This window comes from Xiphophorus maculatus, chromosome 1, assembly GCF_002775205.1.
Source record: "Xiphophorus maculatus strain JP 163 A chromosome 1, X_maculatus-5.0-male, whole genome shotgun sequence".
In the NCBI taxonomy this organism is placed as follows: domain Eukaryota; kingdom Metazoa; phylum Chordata; class Actinopteri; order Cyprinodontiformes; family Poeciliidae; genus Xiphophorus; species Xiphophorus maculatus.
This window is the reverse complement of record NC_036443.1, coordinates 18572112-18599276: the sequence shown is the minus strand read 5'-3', so window position 1 is coordinate 18599276 and position 27165 is coordinate 18572112. Positions and strand designations below refer to the sequence as shown.

Here is a 27165-nt window from a genome sequence, read left to right as displayed (position 1 = left end):
TAGTCTGGAGGAGGTACAGGAGAGCTACATTTTTGTCATCTATGGCACCTTTGAGGATGCCAATGACCAGTCAGTAATAAAATGGGATGGTTAAGGTGAAAACATATTCAAATGCTAGATTAGACTAGTCAAGGTAAAAAAAAAAAAACAACAAATCTTAATGAGAATCTGTTTTAAGACTTGTGTCATTGTGTGCGATTGTATTCACACACAATCTCCATCCAGTCTCACTGTTCTTAAGTTACACCGCAAAGAAGAATAAGCAAAACAATTCACTCTCTAGATGTAAAAAGTAGGAAGACATACAATGGTTTCCCTGGTATTCCCCGGAGCTAGGAACCACGGTCAGGCCCAAATATTAAAAATCCATGAATACGTGAAACTGCCTCTATAAAAGCTATAACTGCCTAATTAAATAGTTAAAACACCAAACATACCTTAATGTTCATTAATACATTCAGTGGAAATTGTCTTAGCACTACTGCAGAAGCAAGGTATTTTAACGTTTATTTCCAATCTGCATATTCTTTCGAATATTGCAGAAAAAATGCGGAAATAATTTTGTCTGATGTTGCACATAAAAATTCACTAGTACTGAGCCTTTAATAGGTGGGGATCCACTGTACCCCAAAAGGCTGATAGCTGTAATTGTAGTGAAAGGTGATACAGACTGTTCTCATGGAATTATGGATTTTAAGTTTTGGAAACCGTGCATTGTTTTAAATATATTTTTTTGTTTTCAAAAGAATAAAAAATGTAACTTAACTCTTCTTAAACCTTCTCAAAATAGCAATTGTTCCTGCTCATTTTATGTCACATATGAATCCAGCCCCACAGCATTCAAACACGTCACATGAAAAGTCTTTAAATGAGTTGAAATTCACTCAAAGTCACCACTTCGCCTTCTCATGTGACTGGCTTACATCACATGAGTGTAAGCCTCACTGGAGTTATCAACTCCTTCTTTAACCAAACGCTGTCTGGTGGATTTTGCCTTTGGAAATGAGCTATGTGTATTTGAACACCCACCTTCCCAGGAACTGGGCTTCTCCACGATGGTGATGCGGAATAGACATGTAGCGTCCCAGGTCTCCATATGGTCTGCTTACACTGTAATTGGCAAACTGCACCCTGTGCAAACAAATTTAATGATTTTAAACCAGTAGTCTACACAGTTAAATAGAAGGTTTTCAATATTAGCGCTCACTGAGACATTTCCATAAACCACTGTGCTATCGTGTTACAGTTTTCAATAACATGATATTGGCGCTTGTTTGTCCAGTCACTGCATGCAAAAGAGGCTCTCTTGACAGGAAAGGAAAAAAAAGAAAGAAAAGCATAAGTCGATCAGTTGAAGTCAGCAGATTATACTGGAAGCCCAGTACAGCTGCCTGTGTGCTGTGTGGGCGGTGGGAAATGCTGTGCAGCAAAGAGCCACATGGAGGAAAAAAAAACAGCCAACACAAAGGCCTTCTATGACCGACCTACCTAACTTATCTAGTAAGAATGTCCAAAGCTAACAATGCAGCAAGCCTGGTGCTACAGCAGCATGCACTAAGCTGGAGTCTGTGTGTTTTATGTGCTGTTTTTCCTACCTGTTCCAGAGGTCATCGTCCTCGCCTCCCCAGCCCCAGAACGCATTGGGAAATCCATTAATTCTTTTAAACTGCTTCACCATCAGGCCACTGACACCACCAAAGAACTCATTATATGGAAGCCTTGGGGGAGATAATAACACATATTTGAGAGATTCAGTATTATATATATACAGTGCAGACCAAAAGTTTGGACACACAGTTGTGTCCAAACTTTTTGTCTGTACTGTATATATATATATATATATATACTGCTCAAAAAAATAAAGGGAATACTTAAACAACACAATATAACTCCAAGTAAATCAAACTTCTGTGAAATCAAACTGTCCACTTAGGAAGCAACACTGATTGACAATCAATTTCACCTGTTGTGCAAATGGAACTTTGTACAGAACAAAGTATTCAATGAGAATATTTCTTTCATTCAGATCTAGGATGTGTGATTTGAGTGTTCCCTTTATTTTTTTGCGCATATAATAATATATATATTATATATAATTATATATAATATAATTTTTTTCTCTCTACAAGGAACAGGGCGGACACTCACATGTAGGAGTACTTGTCAAGTTTGACTGCAAAATGTCGGGGCATGTCCGTGCAGCCGTAGTAGTTCCGGTCGTTCTCCATGAGGTGGTCCACGTCATGGAAGATCAGACAGTCCCAGTCCAGGTCCTTTATGGCCTCCTTATAGCCCACGTTGAACAACATGGCTCGGTTAAATGGTTCTGTTCCTCCCTGAAGAAAAAAAAGGGAATAAAAAAAAAATCTTCAGCCATTTCTGACAGAAAAACACATGGAATTTTTCCAAGCATGGTTTTAAAGAAGTTTCTCTTCATGCATATGTGTGTGTGTGGGAGGGGGGGGTGCATACCTGCTCAATGACATAAAAGGCAAACTGGAGTCTCTGCTTCTGCAGCACAGGCACCAGGTGTCTCAGTAGGATGGGTAAGTGTTCGTGACGATTCCTGAATGGAACGAGGATTGCCACCTGGGGATGGAAAACAGCAGATAATACAACAAATATCAACTAAGAAAAAAGACAAATAGAGCAAGCTGAATGTGAAAATATACGGGGCTGCTGTATATTTAAAGGGGAGAGCTGTTTAGTTTGCTCTACTGAGTTTGTTTAGAGTTTGTTAGAGACTTTAAGTCTTGTGTCCTAGAAAGAAAATATGAAAGTCTGACAACAAACAGAACAAAAAATTCAAACATAGAATCTAATCTACACAATTAGATCTGATATTTCTGACTTATAATGAGCACATGCAAGTGGGAATTTTTCCAAATTCAGTGGAATGGACAAAAATAAAAGGGCTTATAGGTAGTTCAAAAAAAGATAAAGTGGCTCTTGCCTACTAACAAATTACTGATCGCTTATCTGACAGTTTGCAGAATTACATACAAAAGGAAGAGGGCATTGATTTCTCTGTTGAAATAAAAAAAAAAAGAAGGCTTGCTTCAAATCAAACAGTAATGTGTTTTTTGCATTTAGAGTCAAGTATAATTGCTTTGTTAGCTTCTTGTACTGTGTGTGTAAGTTGTTCCTTTTTTATGGCAAACTGATTGGCCACATAACTTTCCATCAAAGCATAAACAGCAAAGTGCACAGACCATATAAAACAATTTAATGCTGGTTAATTACGCTCTATAATAATTCCAGTGAAACACAGGCTAGATGAATCCTTTTCTGGAAAGATATAGCTGTGTTGTGCTATCAGAGATTGAAAAAAAAAATAGGGCATGTAAGAAACCAAATGCAGTTCAACAGTTCAACCTCCAGCTGATTAACATCCCCTTTACAAAATGCTAATAGAGAAGTGTTGCAACCTTAAAGCAGAACCAGTCTTTTTGATTGCCCTCTCCTTGGGCTGCCACCTTATCGTGGTGGAGGGGTTTGAGTGCCCCAATGATCCTAGGAGCTATGCTTTCTGGGGCTTCATGCCCCTGGTAGGGTCACCCAAGGCAGACAGGTCCTAGGTGAGGGACCAGACAAAGCGCAGCCCGAAGACTTCGATGATGAACGGCAACTTTGGACTTGGTGTTCCCTCACCCGGACACGGGTCACCGGGGCCCCATTCTGGAGCCAGGCCTGGAGGGGGGACACGATGGCGAACGCCTGGTGGCCGGGCTTTTTCTCATGGAGCCCGGCCGGGCTCAGCCCAAAGAGGAAACATGGGTTCCCCCTCCCATGGGCCTATCACCTATGAGAGGGGCCAAAGGGGTCGGGTGCAATGTGTGATGGATGGTGGCTGAGGGAGGGGGCCCTGGCGGTCCGATCCTCGGTTGCAGAAGCTGGTTCTTGGGACGTGGAATGTTACCTCTCTGGTGGGGAAGGAGCCAGAGCTAGTGTGTCAGGTTGAGAGGTACCGGCTAGAAATAGTCGGTCTCACCTCGACGCATGGCTCTGGTTCTGGTACCAGTCTCCTTGAGAGGGGCTGAACATACTTCCACTCTAGGGTTGCCCCCGGTGAGGGGCGTCGGGCAGGAGTGGGCATACTTGTTGCTCCCCATCTCTGCGCCTGTACGTTTGGGTTTACCTCGTTGAATGAGAGGGTAGCCTCCCTCCTCCTATGGGTGGGGTGACGGGTCCCGACTGTTGCTTACGGGCCGAATGACAGTACAGATTACCCACCCTTCTTGGAGTCCTTAGAGGGGGTACTGGAGAGTGCCCCTCCTGGGGACTCCCTTGTTCTGCTGGGGGACTTCAATGCTCACGTGGGCAATGACAGTGAGACCTGGAGGGGCGTGGTTGGGAAGAATGGCCCCCCGATCTGAACTCAAGCGGTGTTCTATTGCTGGACTTCTGTGCTCGTCACGGATTGTCCATAACGAACACCATGTTCAAGCATAAGGCATGTGCACTTGGCATCAGCACGCCCTAGGCCGGAGTTCGATGATCGACTTTGTCATTGTTTCATCGGATCTGCGGCCGTATGTCTTGGACATACGGCCAAGACATACGGGTGAAGAGAGGTGCAGAGCTGTCCACTGACCACTACCTGGTGGTGAGTTGGCTCCAGTGGTGGGGAAGGATGCCGGTCAGTGGTGAAGAGAGAGCTGAGCCAAAAAAGCAAAGATCTTGATTTACCGGTCGACCTATGTTCCCACCCTTATCTATGGACACCATAATAACCATGGATAAGGGACACCATAGGGTGTCTGGGCTCTGCCTTAGAGATAGGGTGAGAAGCTCGGTCATCCGGGAGGGACTCAGAGTAGAGCCACTGCTCCTTCACATCGAGAGGAGCCAGTTGAGGTGGCTCGGGCATCTGGTCAGGATGCCTCCTGGACGCCTCCCTGGTGAGGTGTTCCGGGCACGTCCCACCGGGAGGAGGCCCCAGGGAAGACCCAGGACATGCTGGAGGGACTATGTCTCTCGGCTAGAACGCCTTGGGATTCCCCTGGAGGAGCTGGAACAAGTGGCTGGGGAGAGGGAAGTCTGGGCCTCTCTTCTGAAGCTGCTACCCCCGCGACCCGACCCCGGATAAAGCGGAAGAAAATGGATGGATGGATAGAATCTTTCTGAAATCTTTTCTTCTCAAGTTCTGCTTCTGCCTGTTGGCTCCAGTGTACTACAGAGGAAACAATTCAAGTTCAGATTTTATTTTTTTGTATTTAGGATTTTTAGTTTTGTTTTGCACATCTAAAACTTTGAGCATTGGGGTTAATAACAGCTTAAGGCTAAATAATGAATACAATCAGATCTAGTTAATCAACCAGCCATGATTTTGATCTGTATAGCATTTATTTGGTGTAATACCCTTACAAAAAATACCACTGTTGTGCACATCTGATAGATTTAATTGCAGTTCTCAAGAGCTTATTTTGCAGAATTTTACAGTTTTTACCATTCTGACATGTACACAGACTGAATACAAGCATAACATTTTAGTTGGCAAATGGATTGTGCTATCTTCTCTGGTAATTATCCTGAGGTTGGCTGTAGAGACATTCTCCCTGTAGCTTGCCTACATTAGGTACCCAAATACAGGTGATGGGTGGCGCTTACTTTTTACCATGACTGTGTTTTTCATGATGAGAAATATTTCCAAATGAGAATTGAGCAGAATTGCTTAGGAAGGCAACTGTGCCTGGATAGCACAGTAAATATTCTATCTGGACCTTCCAGAAAGGATGAACAGCAATTCTGTAACAAGTCCAACAATTTGTAAGATGCTTTTAGTAACATTTTGTGCCCCAAACAGGAGCAGTCATGCATTTGCCAACCCCACTGGCCAGTCAGTTTATGCTCATCAACCTGCTCTGCTTTTGAGAGTGCCACACACACAAGCACACTTACCTTCCAGCGAGGTAAACAGTCTTTGGGCTTCCAGAAGCCTCCCAGAGCCATGGTGGGCTCTCGCTCCAGCAAGGACCTCTCCACCTCCTCCAGAGATATTTCACTCATGTTCACCTCCAACCTGCCCTCTGAGAGTGGAAGGAGGAAGGGAGAGGAGCAATAAAAGTCAGAGATTATAGGAGGCAAAAAATGCCATAACAGTGGAAGAAAAGAGGAGAATACAAAGTCAGCAGAAAGACAAGAAGTGAAAAATGATCAAAGTAACATGAAGGAATATTAATGAAGTTGAGCAAATTTGGACATATATTTCTAAATAATTATGTAATAAATGTGTACTCAATTTGTAAGCAAAAGGAAGTCTAATCCAAAATGTCAACAGTGTGCTTACTCATAGAGGGCAGCTTCTCAGGGCAAACCTGCGAAGGGAGGTATGTGAAACCCTCAGGGAGGTAAGTGGTGGGAGGAGCATCGCTCTCGCTCTCGTTGAAGTCATAGGAATAATCTGGGGCCACAAATGAACAAGTTTCAAAAAGACATCAAAGGAAACCTAATGTTTCTACTGAATAACTGTTAAGTTATCATTCTTCCACATGACTGTGTGTAAGACATACTATAACATTTCTGTATTAAACATAGTTTGGTGAAATTAAGTATTCTTATTTTCTGGGAACTGAATTTTGGTTCTTAATTAGGTGCAAGCCACAATCATCCAAATAAACAGACATAAGCACATAAGCATCGAAGATCCACTTATTCAAATGACGTAATAAAATAAATTATATTTTCAATGATGTTCAAATGCATCTGTATGCTTCGCTAGTTCAATATATGTTCATTTCCCTAAATATTTACATCTAATTTAGATTTTAGTGACAAAAATGCTGAAGCTCAGAGAGGGTGTTGGGGAGAAAAAGAGGAGAGTTAAAACTTTTGATTAACCAAAACTGATATCATTTCAACACTGAAAAATAATCTTGAAAGTGGTCACAATAAAAATCTGTAGAAAATTAAACTTGAAATATGTCACTCTGTGCCTAGTGACTCTAGCAAAGCATCACATTTTGAAATAAATTATTAAAAATCTATCGACATTAAGATATGGCTGTATGCGCACGTATTTACCTGTGCCATTGATGCTGTAGGCCCCTCTCACAACTTGCTCCAGAACCTGAGCCCCTATGTTCTTCACGTTTTCTCTAATCTGGATGCCTCTAGCTTGGACCATGAACACATACTCATTCACTGCAAGCAGGAGAGAGAAAATGAAGTTGAGTTAAATTATTAGGGTCAGATAGGGTCACAATACCAGAAAAATGCTAAACACTTATTCCCTTTTTATTATCCTGTGCAAGACCTTCCTCATTTTAGTTAGTCACCATACTGTTGAACAATAAAAGTCAATACTCATATTTAAGGACGTTCATGTGTACTTTGCGCAAGAAAGTTGTCTTTTATATTAAGCACAAACATATTGTGTGTAGAGATGATTCAATAACGAGAACTTCCTAAGCATACATCAAGGAGGAGAAGGGAACAACTGAATGGTTAATTTTTAAAAAAGGGATAAAGTAGGAATCAAAGAGACTGAGATGATGTAGCTAAATTAACTGACTGGTTACTGCTTTCAGTGCTCGATAATGGGAGCGCTTCATCTTATGATGCACCACTTTTTCCATTCAACACTGTAAATAGTTGAGTATATTTTTGCTGGTAATAGGAAAACATAAAAGGGGACAAAAATGATAAGGGCACAAAAAAAATAGCAAGAGAAAGAGGCAGAATGAATGTGGAAGCCACTAAAAGTTTTTAGGAGCCATTTTTGTCTTTTGGTATTTTTAGAAATGATGCCTTTAAAAAAATGCCATTTCAAATCTTATGAAACCTCACCCCATGTCTTTTAGGGGATTTTTGGGGGGGGTGTCTTTAGGAAATTGTCTTTTAGGAGAGCATTTGTCATAGACAATATTTTATCAAAGAAGCAGATTCCACTTGATGAGATTGGGCTGACCTACATAACACCACCGCAAAGGTTAGCCTCCCGAAGAAAGAAGCAGTAAAGTGGAACATTGAGTGGTGGTTTGTGGTCTAAATGAGTCAACGTTCTAACGGAAAATAAAAACACACCTTCGCTCCAATGAAACCTTGCAAGCAAATATATATGCATAGTAAAATTCTGCACTTTTTGTTCACTTAAGCAGTTTCAGGAAGAACAAAAGCAAAAAAAAACAAAAAACAAAAACATTAAGTTCCTCCATTGACTTATGCAGTTGAGAAGTAGATGTCAAGTGGTGCACTGCTACAAAAATGCAGAAAACCAAAGTTCTCCCACATTAAAGAATCCTGGTCCTTTTGATTCTACTTTCTATGCACAATCACCGGCACAAAAAAAAAAAAAAAAAGAAAAAGCATTCATGTTAAATCAATCCCAATATGATCTACACGCTTCAGTACAATAGATGTCCATGCGAGTGCAGTGTGTGCGCACTCAAGTGAAGCACTGCTGAGCCAGAAATCCTTTGGATGTGATTTGTCATTAGTAATTGTATTACAGTTTCCATCACATTCATCTTATTTTATACAAACTGCCAGGCTTGCAAGAGTCAAGACTAGCAGCAAAGAGCTTACTAAAATCAATGTTCCTGTTTTACGTCCGCAGCATGCAAAGGCTACAGTGCAGCTGGAACAAAGAATCTGTCGTAGATGGTGACAAAAATAAGGGAACCACACAGAAAAGATGTGGTTCACTGCTCGTTAGAAACCAGAGAGGGTAAAAAAGGAACTGCATTTAACAACTCGCAGATAACCTTCTGAGACAGCATATGATGGAAAATCGCTGAGAGACTTCGTCGCCTAGGGCAGGCGCAGACATATTCTGACATGTTTCGTTCTCATGCCTTCCAAGCATATGGAGATTTATATATTAGCCTATCAGGGCAAACCTGACCTACATACATCCTGAACACTCAGATGGAGAACATTGCCAAAACGCTTTGACATTTGCAGAATCAAGTACAACTGAAGCTGTGTGTTTTTTTTTTGTTTTTTTTTACACTATTAAAAACATCTGAAGGTCAGTAATAGTCTTTTCTGGTGGCAGAATAGTGGGGTAGACTTTCTGAAGTGGTTCTAGACATGTACTCTACACTTGATCTGCTCTCAAGGTTCTCACACTGTGGTACAAGTACCACTACTATTATTTAGGCTGCATTCCCTTATACTTTGAGGAAGTGTAAATAGAAAGCTAGCTAACTGTGTGGTAGTGCTATTAAGCGACAACCAAAAACAACTAATCACTTGTTTCAAATTGAAGATACTCAAAAGATAAGGTCAGAGCAAAACTGTTTCAGGACCTCAAACACTGCAAAACTAAAATGAGGGCTGGTCGCTACTTATTCATCACTGCAGTCTGAGCATGGATCCGGGAATGAGTTCCAAACTTATGGTGTTTCAGTTAAAACTTTAAGGTGTGCTGATTCCTCCACTAAGTGATAAGCGAACTGCACTGTTAATTTGGATTTTAGATAATCAAATTAGAGCTAGACTACTTGATAGAGAGATAATAGTGTCTCCTTTGCCTAAGTGAAGCAATATTCTATTTAATGGAGAGACGGAGCTCAATTTGTGAAGGTAGGTCAAAGTAAGACAACGTCTGTAGTGTGTGAGGAATCAATGCTTTGAGACTCTTCATAGATTTTCTAAGACTGGAGAAACTGTGAATAAGTAAAGAATAATAAATTTGACAAAAGCCAACAATTGCTAGTCACATATATAAACAATATATAAATCTCCATATGTTGCATATGTTTAGCAAAATGTATTCGTAGGGTAACCTGATAATAGATCTCTAGCGTCTCCAGGCAAGTCCAATAAACATACAAAGCCTTAACCCAGTTAATCTGTCTGTATAAGAATATATCCCCAAAGACAGAAATTCTTCTTTCACTAAGTTCAATTTATTGAAGAACTTTTGAGACCATTATGACTCAAAATCAAGATCTACATGAATTATGAAAAATAACTAATATTTTATTTAATTTACAGATTCAAATTACTGGCATGCATCTCAAACTTTTACATTTATGTTTCCAAACTTATTGTTGACGGCTTTAGTTAAAGACATCCCATTTGACCCCAAAAAAGACAGAAAAAGAAGAAGGAATAAATAAACAAACATAGGAGATCAACAAATGTAAGATAGATCTAAAAGTATTTGAAGACCTAGTAGAGAAACCTTGATTATAGTTAAGTTTTTATAACTTGCATTAAGATAAATACGGTAATTTGGAAACTTCATAACTTTTTAAAAACCTAATAAGTATCAAGAGTATATACAGTAAGTATACCCATTCACATCCTACTGTTATTGGGAACAAAAAGACTGACTCCAACAGTAATCATCGGAAACTAATTCCTGGTATAGTTCTTGGAGAGCTTTACAATTTGAAAGTTTTATAGACATACAAGCTATCAAATGTGCAAATAAATGCCATATTTCTATAGCAAGTGTTACTTTTATTCCCTAAAGAGACACAAATACTGGATTTAAACCAGTTCCATTTCCCTTACAAATCCAACTTCATTGAGCCTTCCTTCCTCCTTTAACTTCTGAGTAAAAAAGTACACCAATCCTGACACTGAAAAAACTAAATTTAAAAGCTGAAGTTCTGTTTTCTTACCACTTTTAAATGTCAGTAGTTGAAAAGTTAAGTATATGCTGAGATGACACAAAAAGAATTATATAAACAAAACTTGAGAACTGGTGATCTACAATATTCAAGGCAGTTGGCTTGCAATTTCTTGCACTTCAACATGTTCCCTCCAGACTCTGAAGAAATGTCTCTTGCTGACGTACTAAAGCCAAGAAACTGTGACAGGTGCAATGAGACATGGGAGACCTGGACCTTGGAGGAAACTAACATAATAGGCTACAACACAAGGCCATTAGCACTCGACATATAATACACACATACACGCGCAGCACTTTAATGAACTGTAGTCAGCAAAAACAATATGAAGACCTATAGATTGAAAGGACTAGCCAACCGCTAGTGTGTTTTATCCCATCAGGCTCCCACACCCACTGTAACCCATCAAGAATGGCAGTAGACCTTGAACAACCTTGTCTTCCAACAGCTCACAGAACATGGTGTCCATGTGCCTTGTTTTGTTGTCTCTCTCTACATTAAGTCCTCGTACCACTTATCTGACCATGCCCCCATATCGCTCTTCTTCTCTCAGTGCTGCTTTGTGTCACTTTATGTCAAATGTGATTGTTCTTATTTCTTAAGTGAATAATCTGAAGAGTGGGTTTGCAGGCTCATGGGGACAACTCTAAGCAAAGACCAAGTCAAAATGCTGCACTACATAGAGTTAAAAAAAGACAGAAAAAAATGTCGGCAAACAATGAAAAAGACAAGATACATGGCATCTTCCTGTTTTTCTCTGCAAGGCAATTAACTCTACATTGATAACTCAGCAGTGGGAGGTGATCTGTCCCGTTCTGCTGGCGCCCTGATAAGAGCTGAAAGGCAGTTCTTCTTTACTCCAGGCTGAATTGGATTCTGTGGGCACACATGCCATGCTCACTCTCATAGCTTTGAGGGTTTAAAGCTGTCACTCTGAGAGAGGGTCAGTTTAATGCCGCGGTCTATCAGTGACACCCACAGATCCACACATTCAAGGAGATAATCAGAGGAGAAGGACTCCATGCAGTACAGGCACATGCTCTTCATATTTGAGTGAATCCTGAGAGTATATTATGGCGTTGTAATTAATTCAGCTGTCATCTACACTATCAGAAATCACCATTACATAACTTATCGATGACTAAGCAAGTCAATTTCAATACCTTATTGGAAAGTAAACAGGCTATTACTCAAAGCATTAAGAGTAAATCCCTCACAATTAGGTCCTACTGCTGTGAGCCGAGTATACTGATCCACTGATCCATGTTGGGATAGGCATATGACAGGGTAAGTTCTTTCTTTTTATATATATATATATATATATATATATATATATATATATATATATATATATATATATATATATATATATATATATATATATAACACAAGAAACATGTTTTAGCTGGGGGAGTTATGCATATCATTGCCGCTCTAGATAAACTAAATGAGGCACAGAAAGCTAGTGTCCTTATTGGATCAATAATTGCATCCTGCAGCCGTTTGACTCAGTTCTATTAAATAATACTTTATTATTCCAAGAGGGATATTCAATTTTGTTGAAACTCATATATTACACAATTCACTTCAATGAACTATTGTAGATGCTGAATGATCAGATTCTCAATAAATGCAAAACCAACGCTCTGAGTTTTTAAGTACTATAGAGATTAAATTGTTCCTAGGTGTTACAGCTTAAATTTCCCATCAATGGAATTATTGTTTTAAAATTAAATTACCATTAAAACATGCATGACTACAGTGCAATCAAACTTTTTTTTGTAAGTGTCCATCAAACCCAGCGTCGCCAGAACTTTATTGCATCCACAATCAGAAGGTAGTGAAATCACACCAATTGACTCTTAAATTTAACTTTATTACTGTATTACATCAAAAAGGAATTATGCTAGTCACCTGCTTTGAACTGCCACTGGTGGCTTAGCGGCAAATGCCAAGGATGTAAAATTGCATCTGAATGTATGAGGTCTATCAAAAAGTCTTGTTTGTCTATTTCACTTGTTACCAACTTCACAATGGATGGGGTCTGCTTACAATACATCAGATGATCTGAGACATACCTCCCTTTAATCTTTAAAATAAAAGCCCCAATATATATTCTGTTTTTTTTATTTCATAAACAAAATGAGCTAGAAATTATAAAGCTACATATTTGACATTTTAATATATACACTAGTTCTTCGACTCATTTCCCACAAAAATGTCATTTTGCGCAAATCCCACATCTGATGGTCCCAGGTTTAAAATCAAATCTGGAACATTGACATTCACCTCCTATGTGTCATCTTTGTTCAGTCTTACAACTAGTAATCATAAGCCCCTTTTTACACAGCCAAGCCAAAACTATGCAACCTTCTAGCCACGGTATGTTTTGAAAGGACTTTATGATAAAAAATTCAGACTTTTGTGGAGGGACGTTTTACTATGCAGGATTAGGGTTCTTATAAATCAAAGTTATTTTGCAACAAACCTCAAATGGTCTTTATCCTTTAAAAAGCAAAATGTTCAACACAAAATTGATGCATAGTTTTCTAGATCCAAACCAATAATTTCCAATCCACGCCTTCTGTAGTTCCACAATTGATGCATAGTTTTCTAGATCCAAACCAATAATTTCCAATCCACGCCTTCTGTAGTTCCACAATGTTGGTTTCAATTATAAAAGCTCACTGGGTTTTCACCATCAAAAACTGACCGTCAACTCAGAATGCCAAAACATTGCCTTGGACTGTCTGATCTTAGGTGGATTATATTCAAATTGATAATTATGGAACGGTATCTGTATGGATTGAGTTTTGTTTCAACAAATGTCATCAAAACACCCCAAGAATGGGAATAGAGGACATGTTATAAAAGGCAGTGTTATAACTCCTTGCAGGGTTCTGAAGAACATTGCTGCTTAGTTTTTACAGACCCAACTGCTGCTCTGCTGTGGAGGTTGACACATGCAGCATAAATAATTGATTTTTAAAAAGTGGTCTTCATTACTGGCCAAAGCAAAATAACAACCATAGCTTTTTTAGAAGTAGTATGGGGTACTGCTATTTTTATCCTATCCATTGTCAAAAACCTATAGTTCAAAGGTCAAATGAAAACATGAAGACAGGATGTTTTAGTTTCTGCTTCTGGTTGTCCAGTTTCCTGTGACTGATGGTTTCTACGTCAGTGTGTCCCACAGACAAACACAGAGGTAAGTTTACATCCTGTTTGCCATGTTCAACCATTTAAAGCTAACCTCCTCCTTTTTGCAGGCAATGTTACATTTTGCAAAACCTTTCAGATTCATTTTACAAGATTCACTGTTGACCATCACCAGAGCCTCTCTGGGTTCTGTAAGCGATTCTGAGAAGTACAAGGATATGTTTAGCCAAGACATCCTACAGGGTGGAGCCTGCGTGAAATTCTCTTGAAAAAGTTCTGAAAAACATTCCTAATCTAAACACAGCCTTTGTGCCAAAACACATTTACTTCTACTTGTAGATTTGTCTGATAGCACCTCTGGTATTTCTAAATGTTTGACTCCCTGATTAGATATTGTTTGTACAATATTATTGGTAACAGTGGCGCTCATATGGTCAGGGGGTAGCTACAGGTTATGTAAACATAAGCGTGTGTGGCATCTGTAATTCTTTCCCGAAGAAATTGCCATTTGAGGCACACATACCGATCCATCACGACACTGAAAACACTAACATGCAATTGTGTTGTAGTGTGGTGCTGTGCAGAAAAACCTTGGGTCTAAGTGTTCTTGGTAGTTACTATTTTTAATAGTACATGCTGCAGGCAACAACCCCCAGATGACTCCTAGAAGCACTACTATTGTTACTGGGCAAGGGAGCGCTACTGGTATCAAGTAATATTAAGATTTTAAAGTTATGCTAAAAGTTGCAAGAAAAAACATCTTTATGGTTTTAATTCTTTTATTGAAAAGCAAGGAAAAGAGTCTTAGAGACCGGCTTTCTCTGGCTGTCTGGACAAAACAGTAGCAACACAGTGTCTCCACCAAACCTGTTTCAAACTGCTTTACAGCTTATATGAAGAAGGATATTACATTTTTCCATTATTATAATAAGGGGGAAATGTATGTGATTAGTAATATTTACTGTTCTATTGCAAAAAAAATTATATTGCAGATTGTAGAAAACTTAATACTTCTTCAGAGCAGTAGAAGGCTTAGAGCTAACCTGATGAATCTCTGTTTTAGCTGATTTTAACAATGTAAAAAAACAAACTAAAAGATATTCATGTTCACTGCCCATATTAGCAAATATTAAATATCTACACTATCACAAGAGACAGTTATTAAGCTTGTTTCTATTTTCTTAGTTGAACAACATCTGTGTTGCTAAGTACATGCTATTTTGACAGAGGTTGCCAGTTGTTTTCAATCCTGATGCGAACAGCAGTATCTGCCAGAATAACTTCACTTTTGTACAACAAAAATTGAAACAAACTTGAGTCTTGTGAAAGTGTAGAACTGATCAAAACTAGCAAAACTAGCTCAAACAATGAGTCATACATACTGCTAGCTTTTCAATGCTCTGACAATCTTGATTTTTCGAGGAATTCACAGTGATAGGATATCCTTATAGCTAAGGGACCTATTATTCAAAAGTATTTTGAATAAACGCCTTTAAAAAATGTGTCTCTTTAAGTGTATGTAATGAAAACCATAATAACAAATACTGTAGAATATCATAACTACTATAATCAATATGCTATATAATTTCAGAGGATTTGGAAATATTTGTTGCTGAAAATCAGTTAATATTTTACTTATTTACATTTCTGAGTAAACTCTAAAAATATAGCGAGGCCTTTTTACCCGAAGTTATCACACAGAAAGAATATCATATAGGTCCATTCCTTATTATTACTGTAAAATGTAGCTGGTGTAACATAGGATTAGCACTGATTTACTGACAGGGCCAGAGGACATTTATGACAGAGACTTTATGAGTAAATTAGTTTAACCTTCGTCTGTTTCCTGAAGCCTACACAAATAAAACACAAGTAGTAGCAGCTATGACAGGCAATATAAGTCCAGTGCAAGAGTGGTCACATGACATTCAGTCATGCGTGAATCATGAGGATTCCTCCAAACCCACCACTGTTCTGCACACACAGGCCAGCTGGCATGCACCCATTTCAGATTCTGTCTGAATTGACTGAAAAGAAAAGCATGTGTGTATGGCTACAACAACAATTGTAAGTAAAGTCATGTCTACATTCATAAGAATTCTCATGTGCATGGCAATCCAAAAATTTTCTCAGCAAAGCTCAATTTCTGAAATGGACAAGACGGGCAAACTGAGTGACAAGAGATAAAGAGCCAGAACCATTGGTAGTCTGACAAAAGAGACAAGGTTCTGAGAGAGCAGATGTCTTCTTGACATGCAGAGTGTTCATTTATCTCCACAGAAATGACAGAATTGCTGGCTGACTGCCCACTTCCTGAAGTGCTTTCAAACTACTAGCACAGCAATACTCTTTCACCCTCTTCCTACTTTCTTTTTGGAAACACAATGTCACTCAGCATTTCTTGTACCTCATATTTAAGAGTTCTTCCTTTCATTTCTCCATGCTCACTCTTCAACTGAGTTAACTCGCTACCTGCACAAGTAATCTTGACTCAGACTATCAAGATGTTCTTAATGGGGCATCTGATCTTCTTTAGAACTTCTTTAGAGGACTTTTTTTTTTTGAGTCTTGCACATCAACATTGACTCAAGTGAGTCAAAAGTCCATCATATTCATGCTTGCGTGGGGTGAGTCAAGTATGCTTAAATAACTCCAATGAGTCCACTGAAAGGTAAAACAGCTGAAGCATCCGGGAGAACTGTAGGCACTTCCCTCCCTAAATTAGTTTTATATTACACACTGCCGGTTAACATCACATTGCTTTTAGCTACCTCCACCCACAAACCTCACAAAGTAAAGCTACACACAAACACAGTTATAGTACTGACAGGACTCCATAAACTGTGAACCTAACACTCTCAAAGCCATATTGCCCAAATACATTTAGTTAGCTACTTTTTTCTCATTTTTTTTTCTACAAGGGTGATATTGCAGATAGAGATTACATAACCAAGGGTTACATTCTTCCACTATGTCTGCCACTGCAGGTCAACTTAATTCTGCAGGAGTAACATAGAGAGAAGTCCAATTGTGTGGGCAATAAAACCCTAAAGTTAAAACACAACATGCCATCAGCAAAAAACAGCAATCATAAGGTCTCTGAGAAAAGCTTTCTTCTGCTCATCTGTAAAAAACATAAATGCGTTTCAAAAAGTTAAAAAAAGGGAGCAATTCTCCTCCTTAAATTGATACTTTTTGTTTCAAAAAAGTATCAATATGATACATTATGTATCATATACAGTAATTCATCATGGTAGAGCACATCAGCTGTGCAAAGCAAATCATGCTTTGAACAGCTAATTTTTAATAACCACTGTGTCTTTATTTGTGCTTGGCATGCAAAACTGTAAATAAATAACACCCCGTATGCTGTCAATTATATATCCAGAAATTTAGCTTAAAGTATCATCTCATTTTCACTTTCTGCAGTAAAGTTCACAGAGCGAGCGAGAGAGAGAGGCTGTAGAGGGTTCTTGTCTAAGTCATGTGACCTTTTCAGCAGCTGTAACAATATATGTTCCTTTTTTATGATGCTGAGTGATTTTCTGGAACAAAAATGTGTTTTGAGTCAGAATAAAGACTCAACATCCTAATGTTAGCCTAGCATTGAAGCACATCAACAAGAGAAAGACAAGTTAATTGTGGAGTCTGGCTGGACCTGCAGATGTAGTTTCATGTTTAAAATCCAGTGATCAAACTATTAAATCTTAAGTGATGTTTTGACAGAGATATAGAAGTCCTCTTAAATTAGTTAAGAAGAGAAGAAGATTGATGATGAGCTGCAGAAACTCCAGTTGGTAAAAATATATCACTGACAAGAAAAATTGAGGAAGTTGCACCACTGGATCAATGTAGTGAGTTTTTTTTTTTTTGAACCACTGAAAACGGGAAAGCAGGTCAGGAACAGTGGTATATGTCTATTAATAAATGTGCAGCTTTTACTCTTTGGATTTGTCTTGCAGCAAAATAAACCTGATTAAAACCTGATTAGTCTTGAATGATATTAGCAAAAAACGTTTTTAATCTATCTAAGACTGTAATGATTTATAGAATAATTGGAAAACCTTGATTTTTAAAATTCCTTTACACAAATCATCTGCCTCGATAAATTATGTTTTAGTACTTAGCACAAAAATAAACAGCAAATGATAATTTGTGGTGAACAACGCTCTTACTTCCTCTGATGAGCTGTTGATGAATGCTAAGTGCTATTTGCTGCTATGGACTGAGTCAGAAAGAAATGCCACCAAATGTGTCAAAGGTGTGGCATCACTTTAAACTCAGTTTCTAAAATAGTTGTTTATACACAGCCCTAAATCTATCATTAGTGGTGACCCTTTACAAAGAATTACAGTCCAAAATTGTCTATGAAATACTTTCCAGACAATAAACTGTGGTGTAGTCAACACAAAGATGCAACTTCCTTTATTGGAAGCCTAGAAAATACTAACCAAATTGTTGCAATATTTGAGAAAAAAATTCATGTTAGATCCCTACTAAAAGACAAATTACTACAGTCAGTCTAGACTCTAGACTGATTCCATGTGATCAGTGGGTGTTCATGTGAAATTTTTTTAAATGTAAAATACAACAAAACTATTAAAACTAATCTCCTTGGTTAGGTTGTAAAAATCACAAAACTGCGGTGGCGCAGGGGGTAGCGCACCACCCAAATACCAAGGCATTAGTCCTCGACATAGCCATTGTGGGTTCAAGTCCCAGCCTGATGACCTTTGCCGCATGTCTTTCCTCTCTCTCACAGCCCGCTTTCCTGTTTGACCACTCTCAAATGAACACCCCTAGAGCCAATAAAACCTTTTTTTTTTTTTTTTTTTTTTTAAAAAGAAGCCTTAAACCTATACCAGAAATAACCTCACTAGAATAGTGGTTAAATAAACTATTGGCAGTTATTTACAGAGTAAAACACATCTGTAGAGCTTAAACAATTATTTTTGACCATTCTGTGAAAAAACATCCAAGACTCAATGGATGTTTTACAACATGCTATGAAGCACTGTTAAGTCTCATCTCTCTTTGGAAAGGTTTCATTCTTTCTTCGCCTTGGAATTTTTTAAGGCTATACTGAATGACTCGAGGTTAATCAGTGACACTAAATGACTACGTTTCCATACAGAGAACTCCTAAGCAAATAAATAACTTGTTATATATTAACATCTGGGTGTAACTCAATTGAAATGTCATTTTTTCCCCACTGATAATGATGTACACCAAAGAACGGACAAAGGGATTAGCCTGATAACCTCCAATAACCTGGTATTTTGCAACTTGAGGTGTGTTGTAATGGAAATGTGTGTCATGGAAAGTTTATAGTAAGGAGGCTCTAATCACTGTTAAATTACCAGAGCTCCAGTCACCTTCCATTGCAAGGAAACAAAATCAGAAAATGACACTTTCTGTTGCACTGCAGTCATATCAAAACGCATGTTATGTTCTCACAACATAAAATGCATAAAATGCTTTTTCGCAAGTTGAATCAAGAGCTGTGTGAAAAGGGCTACTGCTTTTAAGCCATTTCAGCAACATTGCATGTGCTAGCTACCTGTCTCTTCTGCTTTGTTGTGCATTCCTCTGATGACACACATTGAAAGACAGTCTCCCACTATTACATAATAAGACAGGTGTGCATTCAGAGATGTAAAAAAGCGTAGGAATGTAAATAGAAAACAATGATTTGCATATTTAAAAAACAACAGTCAAAAGAGAAAAATAGCTATGCTTGAATTAACATAAGTAAAATTGAAGAAAAAAATAAAAGCACATAAAAAAAATTACACTTTAATTGACTTGGTTACTCTTGATCCTTTAACTTTCAAACCTCCATATGTGCATGAGCTTAAAAATATGTCATATTCTCCCCTCCGTCTGCCGCTCTGCTGTCCTAAATGTGTGTTTGCCCATATCAGTTTGTGCATGTGTGATGCTCCCATGATGGCCACTGAGCAACTGCATGGCAGAGAAACACAAGGTCCAGAAATGGTGAAGAGAATTACATAAATGGCACAGTGGTGCCAGAGCCCCCTGTTTTTACTCTGCTTCAAGCAAATACTGGGAAACAGATCTGAGGGGAGGAAAGTGAGAGATGAAGAGACAGGGACAGAAAGACTGTGAGAACATATGTATGTGTAAGCCTGGGAGAATTAGAAAAAGCTTTCTTCTCCTGACAAAAACTATTATCCGTTAACATAGCGTGGAATAGACTGCAGAGAGAAATGTGGGGAGTTATTTGTGTAAATGTTAACTCATTCGTGCCAGTGTTAATCGCAGGTTTGAACCATGGCTGAAAAGTAATTTCTTCCACCAAAACATGCAATTCAGATGTGGATAATATTTGCAAAACAAAAAAGAAGAAAAAAGCTATTACAAGTAGAAGATCGTGAAGAAACAACCATCTCTTAATTAAAGATGAACATGTAAACATGCTGTCAAAGTAGCAGTGGTGGAGAAAGTACTCATACAATGTACTTAAGTAAAAGTACAAATACACAGACAAAAATTTACTCAAGTAAAAGTCAAAGTACCACATTATTATTTTACTTAAGTAAAAGTAAGAAAGTACAAGCTTTTAAAACTACTTAAGTATTAAAAGTAAAAGTACTTGCCGACCATAATACCTAACGGCTTATATAATGTCATTAAGTGTACCTATCGTATTTAGTTTTAATAAATCAGTAATGTACCATTTTAATGAGCAATGCTGCAGATAAAGCATGTTTTTATTGTGTTTACCCCCTGTGACCGTTTAGATTTAGATATTTTATTCTATGCATCAGAATTCCAGGGATGACCTGCAGGGTTACATGTAATTAGGCAAAATGAGAGAAATTATTATACCTTTGAAATGTTTTATTTAATTCAAAATAAACACGTTCAAAAGAAAATTGTTTCCCTGAAAAAAGGGACTTTAAACTGACCTAACAAACATCAAGCGATTTGGAAACATCTAGTCTTTCGTCCTAACAAAACATGAACTTAACTTTTTTGCCAGCTATTTTGAGAGAACTGTTAACAGAAAGGGGCTGACAATAAACACCTTCCAGGCAGGGGGGGTACGGCTGACTCTGTGGGCGGGCATGTCCGCCAATGTCGCCGGACTTGCGACAATTGCGTCTCATTGGAACCCATATTCTAATTTATTGAATATAACTGTTACATGGAGATTATTTTAATGGCGCTAACATTTATTCAATAACCAGGACGTGAAGGAGTTTAGCGTCAACTTATATGTAACATTCATGGCGGGAGACGTGATCACGACCGCAGTAATCACTGTTACTTGCAAGTTCATGCTAGCTTATAACAATATACAGTAATCGTATTTATTTACTGCAGTCGAGTTCAACAAAAAGCTTGCTAAGATTACATAAAACTTCACTAACACAAATTAATTTAACATCGATAGCGTTTAGCAACTTAACTTACCTCAATATGTTTTTTCAAATTTGATGGTGAATTTTTGAAAGATAGAATTTCATGCTTTCGGGGAAGGCAAAGGCGGCATTGGAATCTCCAGGAAGCGTTTTTTGACCCAGTTATTTCAAAGAAATCTTTTAAATAAGGCCATGGGTGGGGCAGGTCTTCTGGAGGATGACTATCCTTGGACTCCATTCTGGGAGTTAATGATTCTGCAGGTCCTGCGTACTGTGCTGCTCTTCTTGAGGGAGGGCCTAATGGTTATTTCCCGCTTTGGATTGGTTCAGCGGACTGATTCTGCTCTCGCTATTGGATACTTTCAAACTAACGAACAAATCAAAAAACTGAAATGCGTCTTGGATGTAACGAGTAACGAAACGCTATATAGAAATGTAGTGAAGTAGAAAGTACAGATACTTACTGTTAAATGTAGTGGAGTAAAAGTAGAAAGTATCCATTATTAAATCTACTTAAGTAAAGTACAGATACACGAAAATTGTACTTAAGTACAGTAACGAAGTACTTGTACTTCGTTACTTCCCACCACTGCAAAGTAGCCATTTTTTTAGCTTGATTGCCCCAGATTAGTGGTCAGAGAAACAGAATTTTAAAAACTTGTTTTTCCCCAATCAGTGAATTCATAATGTAAAGCCCACTAAATTATATGTATGTGTATAATCGAGTGCCATGTGCTTCGAATTAGAAAATCATATTTTCCATGTGACTCATCAAGACTGCATTTGCTCTGTTTCATCCTTTTGATCTTTAAGTCTTTACCCCTTTTCAGATCATAGTTCCACAATAAACTCACAACCAGGAAATTCTCCTATATGTATTGAATTGTAATTTCAAATTACACCAATCAATTCACAGAAATCGAGTGCCATGTGTGCTTTAAAATGACGATTGACACAGATTTAACCTCTGTGTCATAATCGTCATCCATACATTTTATGTGCATCGGATTATGTTCCATATATTTTTCATATCAGGTGAAGATAGTGCCCCTCTGCTCTGGTTGCACCAGCAGATCATTCCTTTGTTTAACATCACTTGGACACAATTGTTTAGCAATACCAAATTACCCCTTACAGTTCATAATTCCTGAGGGTTCCTTACATCCTCCTGAGGTGGATCAGGTGGATACTATAAGTGGGTCGACTTTAACCTATATTCTATGTTGGGACCTTGATTGTGAGATGTAAAAAAATATGTGTGCACCACTGAAGTCTTATTATTGCTAGCCATGATATTGGCAAATAAATTGCAAAAAACTGTTCACCATGTGACCTAATCTTGTCTTGAGTTTCAAAATGCTGCTCCAAATTCACTACAGTGAGGATTAAAAAATAGTGAGGAGAAAGGAAAAAAGAAAAAAAGTTCTTAGTTCTTAAAGAAAAAATTAAATAGCCAAAGTGGGTTTCAGAGGATTGTAGCTTTACATAACCTACCAAGTATTTCAAAAATGTTCCATGCCATTTCTCTCCTAAGCTTGTGTATTGAATACTGACACCTAATTTGAACAATCCACATTTGTAAAAAGGAACTGCTACTTGTATAAAAGTGATTTAAAAAAAATTCAATACATAAGGCACTTTTCCACTACAGCGCCTCTAAACGAGAGAGTTCACCACAGCTGCTGCATGCTCACGACCCGCCCACAATAGGGAGGAATAGAGCGTATGTAGAAGTCCACTGCCTGGGGTAGATCCAAACCGCACATTAATGGGTTAGTGTGCGACTACTCAGTGGAAAAGCGCCTATTGTAACAATTATATACTGACATTAGGAAAGTGGACGTTACGATCATCTTTTATATTTTAAAAGTAAATGTTTTACTTATTTGCTTGTCTTTTTATGTGCAATTAGTTTCCTTACTATTTACCTTATTTAAATCTGTTATATTTTTGCTCCATTTAATTGATGTCTGGAACTATGATCTGCATCCATTACTGAAAAGTGCTCTATAAAAAGGCTGAGGCAGCAGTCCAATCTAATTTCCTTTGTGTAACAGGAAGTTGGCCACTCTTGATCTAATGAGTCAACTACTGTACTGTTCTGGTTCAAAGTTATTCATCTGAAGCTGTTATTTGTAAACTTTAAGAAACTGATTTTTTTTATTTATTATTATTACAACAACTTCAAATGTCACACAGGGACAGCTTTGTGACAAAATCAGCGACTCTGTAATGAACTAAGTAATTAATTTAATGATTTATTTTGTACAACCCCTCCATAACAGGACACTATTTACAGAGTGATAAGACTTAACATTCACATTTTACAGCACTGGAAGGACTGAATTCTGAATCTAGGTAAGGTCAGTCAAGTATATTTAAATTTTTACACGTATCAAAAACAAAATTGAGAGAATCTAATGAAAACAGGCTGGATAGTTTTCCACTGCCTCTCCACAATCTGGAATTTTTCAGTTTCACCTGCATTGTTCCCTCAAATGCAGGTAGAAGTAACTTCCAACAATCATCAGCAGTATGCTACGACATGTCAATAACTCTACTTATGATTTATTCAAACCCTTCGTTAACTTGTTCCGTAGATGACTCATCTTGTCTCATTCCATACCTCTTTTCAAGAATTTTATCCACCGGCCCAGCCCTTTTAACCTTGCTCAGCTTGTTCATTCAGTATCTCTATTGCAAAACATGGCACAAAAACAGCTTTGGTGAAACCAGTTTATCCACATGATCTCAAATTGTATAATAAGTTTCCAAAGCTTCACTGCTTTAAGAAACCCAGGTAATTAATACCTGGAAATAAGGGGCTGTTTGTACAAATCTTTTCCTGCTTTATGCCGCACCCTTCTGTCCAGTTCTGCCTGATTTTGCAGTTGGCTGACCTCCAGGACATTCTTGTAATATTGTAGAGGCTCAGTCTGCAGAGTGCTAACAGGACATGTGTCAGGTACACTCAAGAGCCACACAAGTCACACAACTGCCACATGATGAACCACCCTGCCCCCTGCTTATACTCCATTCCTCCCAATCCCATTCCTAACCACACATACCATACTGTCTATTTTCCCCTGCTTCCTTTATATTCCTATCCCCCTGGCAGAAAGATGAGGTCTTTTCACAGCTGGAGGTTACTCCTGCTGACTGAACAAATGGGCCAGAGCAGGCAGCTAGTATACCGCACTGCCACAGAAGCTACACTCAGTGGAGCGAGCCCTTCCCAATGGATTATTAAATTTACCTCTTTGCAAAATAACCATATAGCTTCTGTGCCTAAGTGCTTCTGGTCAACTTAATACATCTTGCAAAAAGCAATGTGGTTGAGCCAAACACCTTATCTCTTTGAAATACTGATACCAAGGCAAATCTCCATTTGAATTTCAAATGTCATGAGCGATACCATCAAGTTAAGACTGCATACTGCATGTCTTGTACCAAATATTTTCATTTAACTCCAGGAATCAGTGAAATCCAAACAGGTAAGATAACAGAAGAACGAGGGAGTATGAAGTCACAGAACAACAATGCAGGATGTCTGTCTTTCTAAGTAATGCATCTGTGTTTGCAGTTTCAGTTATTCTCACATCGCCTTTCAAAAATTTTTAAGGTGAGGAGAGGTGGCTGTTTTTCTCATCACACCTTAGTTCTGTATAGTGCAGGTCATTAGCACCAATTCAATCTGTACTGTTGAGTGATGTTACATCTACTGTTTCCACGGCTACGCTCTGCCCTCCTGAGATTTAGTCAGAGAAGCCCTCCAATCAAGCTCTTACGTAGGTTGTTTTTGTGCAGATTTGTTTGCATTTGTCATCACAGGAAATTCGCAGAGCATAACAGAGTATGTCAGGATTTGGGAAAAGATTGGAAACTAAGATATCGAAGGAAAACTCAACCAAAACAAGTCTGTCCACATAAAACTGTTATAGTTGAAAGCCTCACAATATTCATAACGAAATATTATGAGGTTTTTTATGGTAGGATGAGTAAAATACCACGGTATCACAGTATTTAAACACAAATTTGATATATACACCACTTTTATTTAAAAGAAAAGTGCAATTAGTCCTACAGCTACTAAAATAATACTGATTGATTATTAGAGGTCTGTAACATCTGTATCTGTAGGATTTTTTTAAACACTGACTTGTGGAAATACTGAATCAAACCACAAATTTTAGTGGTAGTATACAAGTGTGTTTTATGCAGAATATTGCACATTTTTGACATTTTGTTCCTAAAAAGTAACGCAAATACAATAACTAATGTTAGCTAATTCATTAGCTAGTTTATTAGATAGCCAGCCTGCAATTTGCTCCTTAACAGACATGCTGCTCAGATTTCTTTTATTTGATATTTTCAGGAATCTTGTTTTATAATGTTTTAGTAGTACTGTTATCTCTTCAGTATATTTAAACAGGTTTCTCTTGGAAATTAAAAAATCTTTCTCAAGGAGAATTACCTGTAGAATAAAAATTATGAGTTTGGGTGGTGCTCCTTGGGTGGTGATCTCAACATGGGACCAAAAAGCCAAATGTCTCTGTTGGATAGTAGTTTCTTTCAGCTAGTTGACCAACAACATGCAGAACCAGATGGGGGATGGGGAAGGAGTGCATTACTTAATGCCCTGTACAGCCAGAGAAAACACACTTCAGCACTCTCTCAGGCATCTCAATAAAAGAACTTTACACTTAAAAGAGCAATACTTAAATTGTAATCAGTTTAAAACTGATATTTTTAAAAACTTGAACCAGTAACCTGCCCATGGACAATTAAAGATTCAGTAAGTGAAAAATATTGTTAAGAGAATACTTTAGTAAAAAACTAGCCTTTATTTCATTTTGACAATTATAGGTTGAAAAAAAGCAGAACAATGCAGTGTTAATTCTCATTTTCTAAATCTACTGGGATGCATTTACATCCAAAGCTTGTTCTTGCAACTTAGCCATGTACATAAAACACAATAGGAAGCATGAAGTTGTTATCAAAAACTAATGCTTGCCTAAACTTGTCTGTCAGATTGCTCAAGCTTCACATTGTTTTTTGGACCATGCAGTTTTTATTTCATTTGCCCCATGCTCAGAGAGTAACCCTGGCTATCATTCCAAAGGCATTGATTTCAATTATAAGGAGGAGTGGTGCTTCAATGTAGAGATGAAAAACGCTGATAATGGACAAAGTGTTTTCTTCAAATGAAGCAAACTGCCATGTGTACAGGTGCTCAAATAGTGCTTCAAAAGAAACCTATACTTTCAGCAGATTTGCAAACATCAGGCTTCCCGTGCTTGTGCAGAGCACGGGAAGCTAAGTAAGGATTAGACAGATTGTTCAGTGAACATTTATTGAGGGCTAGGTGTAAAACCTCACAATAAAGATTCCTGACCGTCAGCAGTTCTCCATCGTCTCACTGTGTTTGGATTCTGCCTCACCAGCAACATCAGTAACGTTCACCAGTTTATCACAAACCGCAGTTGTAGACACCCCTCAAACGCATGACTAAAAAGTAACCACGGTAACCATCTCAATAACAAAGGAAGGCTTAGTATGGGTTAACAAAGAGAGGGGATCTCCTCAGGATGATTAGGTTACATAAATGATTAGAGCCTCCACACGAGACCCCACGTCCACCTCTAAAATGACTCACTCCTCTCTGTCTAAGCAGTGATACACCTCCACCCCCTCAGCTCTTCCACACTCAGCTCAGCCATCTGTCTACGGTCAAATATCAAGACTACAGCGGCTGGATAGGGGTCATCTTACAGACAGCAGTTTAAAACATAAAAGCATGATTGCTATGTGCGTGAGGATAGCCTCTGAATCAGCAGTGTTTGCGGTATTGGTTCAATGATATTTATTACAGGAACATGCAGTCAGTATGATGGAAGCTGACTGCATGGAGCTATATGTACAGCACACAATGTAAAACCTTAGGAAGTAATTCAGAATATATGCAAAGCAGGACACCTTAGTGAAATGCACATCAATGAAGGAAAGTGCTGCTGATCTTTTCAAAAAGGTAT

The 27165-nt window shown here is 38.2% G+C and overlaps 1 protein-coding gene across 1 annotated transcript in view; it reads right to left on the bottom strand.

Moving 5' to 3' along the window:
* Window positions 1-27165, bottom strand: part of b4galt5 (beta-1,4-galactosyltransferase 5) — a 43253-nt gene that overhangs the window by 4470 nt on the left and 11618 nt on the right. The window contains exons 2-8 of the mRNA XM_014469743.2: window positions 7024-7143; window positions 6290-6403; window positions 5902-6029; window positions 2473-2589; window positions 2149-2336; window positions 1596-1718; window positions 1030-1131 (exon numbers count right to left, since the gene is read on the bottom strand). Coding sequence (XP_014325229.1) covers window positions 1030-1131; window positions 1596-1718; window positions 2149-2336; window positions 2473-2589; window positions 5902-6029; window positions 6290-6403; window positions 7024-7143 — 892 coding nt within the window. The remainder of the gene's footprint in view (window positions 1-1029; window positions 1132-1595; window positions 1719-2148; window positions 2337-2472; window positions 2590-5901; window positions 6030-6289; window positions 6404-7023; window positions 7144-27165) is intronic.